Source organism: Aspergillus heteromorphus (genome assembly GCF_003184545.1).
Source record: "Aspergillus heteromorphus CBS 117.55 chromosome Unknown BO70scaffold_131, whole genome shotgun sequence".
Taxonomy (NCBI): Eukaryota; Fungi; Ascomycota; class Eurotiomycetes; order Eurotiales; family Aspergillaceae; genus Aspergillus; species Aspergillus heteromorphus.
The window spans coordinates 1-5,024 of record NW_020290536.1 but is presented as its reverse complement, the minus strand read 5'-3'; the positions used below and the strand labels follow the sequence as shown (position 1 = coordinate 5,024).

Below are 5,024 nucleotides of genomic sequence, written 5' to 3'. Positions count from 1 at the left end.
TAACCTTGAAGCTTTCGACTGCGTTCCACCCTCAAACCGATGGCCAAACAGAACGGATGAACCAAAACACTCGAACACTACCTCCGATGCTACTCCAGCCAGTATGATGCCAACTGGCCATCAATCCTTCCCAAGTGCTCAATTCGCCTGCAACAACGCAGATAATGCAACCACGGGCCAATCACCTCACAATATCCTTTATGGCTTTTCGCCGGACTTTCATATCAGAATCGAGGCCGATTCTCAGCAGCGAGAAGTCCCAGCGGTACAGGATAGGATCGAGAAACTTAGAGAAACGAGAGAACAGCTACAAAAGACATGGCGAATGGCTACAGAAAAGCAAAAGGAACACCATGATAAGCGCAGAAAGCCATTCTACTTCAAAGAAAGGGATCTAGTTAAGCTATCGACTCAGAACTTACGACTCAAAGAACCGAGAAAGCTGGCTCCGAAGTTCATAGGACCCTTTCGGATCCTTAAACGCATCGGATCTCAGGCGTATCGGTTATGTTTACCTGAGAAATATGGACGAATCCACAATGTATTCCATGTCTCCTTGTTGGAACCGTGGAACACTGGAAGAGATCATGAAGAACCGCTCCCGATGCCTGAGCTAGACGACGAAGATGAATGGGAAGTTGAAGAAGTCAAAGACTACCAACGCTATGACGGTCAGGATTACTATCTAATCAAGTGGAAAGGATGGCCGAGCGAGTACAACCAATGGATTCCTAGTGAAAACATGGAGAATGCACCCGAAGCTATAAAGCAATACTGGAAATACCATAAGAAGCGCCATGCGTCAAGGAGGCGGGAGATAACCACTAGTGAATCACTCTACGTTCTCGAGGGATAAGCTACGGGAACGTCAACCTCTTGATATTCCTCATCAACTACATTATCGCGGACCAAATGCGCTAATAGATACAAAATCATCCTGCTATAAGGCGGCAGGGGACGCCCAAACGCATCCAGTCATATCCACCACCTATTCACGAGGCAAACGACGACGATAACCAGGCCCCCTCATTACAACTCAGGAATGTTCACGGGGAAAGTAGACTCCAGGAGGAGAACACGGGGATCCGTGACCAATCCGATGATGCTATCCTCATCATCCGAAGTCGATTCATTATCGTTAACGTCCGGGTATTGGATGCATGCCATAGCTCTCACCGAATCAAGAAAGTTCCGCAGAGCAGAAACCCAGCCCACATATCCCGGATCGCCGGGCAGCAAACGCAACAGCGTTTCCGCCTCATAGGCACGACGATCCTCCAGCGAGGCGCGGAGGCCAGGATGGGGAACCGACTGCGCCAAAAGAGCACGACGGGTCTCAATGAACTTGGTATACTCGGCGGTAAACTCCTAACGGAACGTCAACGATAGGACCACGAAGACCTCATCCCTTGATCATAACGAGAACTTACACGCTTGGCGGTCTTGGTACCCTTCAATGAGAATTCACGAGCATGGGCACCCTCCACACTGTCAAACGCCTTCGCAAGGACATGGACCTCTTCGCGGACAGTCTGCTTAACATCACCGTTCCAATGTTCTTCCTCCAGGATCAGAGTGGCCCATTCGATGATCTCCACGAGATCGCGAGCGTTTCCTAGCAGACCAGTTGCAGGCTCGAGAGATGTCAGTAAATCGTACATGCATAATACGGAGTGTGCGAAACCCACGGGATCACAAGTCTTCTTCCCCGCGGAACAGAAACGACACAGGACGGATGCCTTTGCATCCAACAGACAACTGATATCATACGGAGCGCCCTCCTTAGGATCGAAGTTATTATTCACGTGTCTCAGACAGTGCATGCAGAAGTTATAGCGGGCTTTGATGGGAACATCCCGCTTGGGACGCGCCGTTCCCTTCGCCATCGCGAAGTAATCGAGAACGAGACCGATGTCCGACGAAGAAGGGGATGACAGCGATGCAGTATAGATGGAAACGACGAAGATCACGCGAAACGACGAAGAAATGTAAAGGGAACGATCACAAACCACTAAAGGAACGACGACCACGAAGTAGAAGAGGAGGAGGAAGAGGAGTAACACGAGAGATTCTTTTGTTTACACTTCTTCGCAGGGGATCCACCCATGCAAACACAACACGAGAGATTCTTTTGTTTACACTTCTTCGCAGGGGATCCACCCATGCAAACACAACTAAACACTCATGAAGCTATACAGAAACGGCACGTGACCCTGTTCATACTGTGTACCCCGCGAGTTCCCCACCTTTCGCTATCGGATCCCCACCGTTCCGAATCGGGAACACATGAGGCTATCCCCAACACCCGAGCCAGGTGGCTCGTCCCAGCGGAGGAGGGCGCCATTTGTGATAGAATAAACCAGCTATCGGGATAAAGGTCATCGGGATGACGTATTATAGTGGTTGTGAGAGTCGTGTCATCGGGATGACGTGTTATAGTGGTTGTGAGAGTCGTGAGGTCATCGATAGTGGTTCTACACCTCTCCGGCACCTATAAGGTGCCGATCCCTCTGTAAGGAGCTACTGATCCTTCAAGAATCAGTCTATCTCGTGGATATAGGCTACCTTTATCATTGTCAAACGAATACACGGTGTTTCATGATTGATTCCTTACCTAGTCGACAGGCTTTCTACCCTGACAAGTAGATCCTATCACACTAGAACTTTGGGACTATCTGGCGAAAAACCCGACTGCTAAGCAGAAGCGCGGAGCCGGGCTGGCCCGGATCCAGGAGCTAATAATTAAAGGAGAAGCACGGGGCGTCGCGAAATACAGCCGTCGCCATGTCGAGAAAACCGGATGGGATCTTAACGAACACCTCGCATACTTCGTCCATAATGTGAGATCGGAAAACACGCACAGACGGGGGGGAGTGTTCTTTCAGAAGAACCTCCCTGAGAACATCATGGACACGGCAATATGGACTTTGAAGAACATTCTCATACAGATGCATAGCCCGTCGCAAATAAATAAGCCAAGTGGCGGAAAGGCGATTTTCGGGGAGACCCTGCCAGGTAAGAATTCGGGAGCATTCTGGAAAAGGCTTTCACAGCTGACTCCAGTGATCAAAAAAAATGATAGAGTACAAATCCATCAAAGTGCACAACACTAGGGCGCAGCAAGCGGCCAAGGCAGGGGCTGATTCCGCAGCTAAGAGCAAGGCGGACCCGAAGGAGGTACAAGAACCAGAGTCAGATGGAGAATCATCGCTGTCATCACTTGCAGACACAACCGAAGATGAGTTCCCGGGTCCGTTGGGGGCACAGCAACCACGGACCCAAGTCTGGGAGCACGAGCCGTTGAGTGACCGACAAAGGCTGATCCTCAAACGGCAGTCGGAGACCTTTGATCTTAAAGATCCGTTTTGGGCCTATGCTCGCATAGAAGCCGCCCTGCAGTTATCAGGCCCTCAAACCATAGCACAGGCAGAGGAGATGGTCGCGACTGCTGAGAGTGCTGAAAGTGTGGAAACTGATGATGTCAGTGATACCACACCAAGAAAACCCAAGCGCGTCAAGAAAGCAGTGGATATGAGGAAAATGCTGGACAACCGCGTTTTCGAGTCAAGCGCATACCAGACCGCAGAGAATCTCCAGTGGTCGTTTGATACCAGTACAGATGCAAATGATCTGCTCATCCAACCAACATTGGAGGATTATGAGAGGATCTCGATGCATGAAAAGTGGCTAGACGCCCAGGAGTACCAATTCGATAATCACGAGGAGGCCTGCAGGAACCTGGGTATTGTTGATAAGGCGAACCCCCGAATAAAGGGCATGCAGCGCGGGCAAGAGCTGAAATTTTGGCAGCCGGTCTGCATCAATCGTGTGGCTGAAATCATGAGACTCGATTTGCTGCGTGGCGCCATCATTGCTGATGTTGTCGGCGTTGGTAAGACTTGGGAGGCCGTTGCATTCCTCTTGCATGTGAGTATTCTTCCAGAGATCGGCAGAAGGCTTTTGCAGCTGACACAATATAGCAACTAAACAAATTTAAGCACAAACATGCTGCAGCTGAGCAAGACAAGACAGAGCCTCCAGAGGGCCGTCCTGTGATTATTATTGTCCCACCCCATCTCATCGACCAGTGGATGGACGAGATAATGTCGATAACTGAGGAATTTCAGGTGTTGCTCTACTATGGTGATGCCCGCCGCCAGGTGGGAAGCTATATCAAAGACAAGCTGACAAAAAAGCACGAGATCTTCAAAGGCGGGCTCGAGAGTGCACGTACTATTGTGGTAACCTCATACCAGACATGGGAGGCACGCCATGGCCCCCAAGCAGTAAAAGCTTGGTGTGGCAGCAAGAAAAAGCCATATAACCCCGCCAATCCGCACATGCCCCCAGACTTCCCTGGCAATCTAAATGGACGCTTTGGAGTTGCTGTGTTTGATGAAGCGCATATGCTTCGGAACAGGGAATCGGGTATCTCGTTTGCTTGCACATGGCTACGTGCCGGGTTCCGCATCCTGTTAACCGCCACACCCTTCTATAATGATGTACGCGATTTTCTGGGATACATCGGACTTCTCTTGCGCTCGAATCCCGCTGCAAAGGCAACGTTCACCAGCAGCCGTGTACGCCAGATTGTCGAGGCCCCTCCCGGGACAGAGGACGAGCGGTTGCTCTGCAGCCAGGAGTTTGTCACCAAGCACATCCTTAGTAAGGAGGTACAGGACACGAATACCATTTCTTATCGCTTGAGAAAGATACTGCAGCGACTTATGATCCGCCGAACGCAGGGCTCTGCCCTACCGATTGGGTCCACCAATAAGATCGGAGCTGATATTCCCCCGCCTTTAAGAAAGTGCTAACCCCGAGTTTCGAGCCGGAAGAGTTTGCGGCGTACCAGGCCTATGAAGCCGTGAATCGGCGAAACATCTTCATCATGGACAGGGAGAAACCGAGTCACGCACACTGGCACATGGGCCGGCTCCGCAAGTTGATTATGGGATCATCGTGGTTGGGCTTTATCAATGTGGAAAGCAGCCTGCCCGCTTCTGCTGTCGTGGAGTCCCTCG

At 50.7% G+C, this 5,024-nt stretch overlaps 3 protein-coding genes across 3 annotated transcripts; 2 read left to right on the top strand and 1 right to left on the bottom strand.

The window, feature by feature from the left end:
* Positions 1-1,379: 1,379 nt before the first annotated feature.
* BO70DRAFT_304155 (uncharacterized protein) lies at positions 1,380-1,823 on the bottom strand (the record flags this gene model as incomplete). The annotated part of the gene is made up of 1 exon (XM_025539869.1): positions 1,380-1,823. One exon carries the CDS (start codon positions 1,821-1,823, stop codon positions 1,380-1,382), a length of 444 nt encoding a protein of 147 aa, XP_025393890.1.
* A 251-nt stretch (positions 1,824-2,074) lies between these two features.
* BO70DRAFT_367212 (uncharacterized protein) lies at positions 2,075-2,574 on the top strand. The gene has a single exon (XM_025544537.1). The coding sequence runs from the start codon at positions 2,163-2,165 to the stop codon at positions 2,373-2,375; it is 213 nt and encodes a 70-aa protein (XP_025393889.1). The 5' UTR covers positions 2,075-2,162; the 3' UTR covers positions 2,376-2,574.
* A 68-nt stretch (positions 2,575-2,642) lies between these two features.
* On the top strand, positions 2,643-4,499 carry BO70DRAFT_277780 (P-loop containing nucleoside triphosphate hydrolase protein; the record flags this gene model as incomplete). The annotated part of the gene is made up of 3 exons (XM_025539000.1): positions 2,643-3,015; positions 3,620-3,931; positions 4,015-4,499. Coding segments are annotated over 3 exons (1,170 nt in total), but the record flags the coding sequence as incomplete, so codon positions are not given.
* Positions 4,500-5,024: the final 525 nt, after the last annotated feature.

What these genes read in the sequence shown, in the direction of transcription:
- BO70DRAFT_367212 (XM_025544537.1), top strand. Translation starts at nt 2,163, where the DNA reads ATGCAAACACAACTAAACACTCATGAAGCTATACAGAAACGGCACGTG.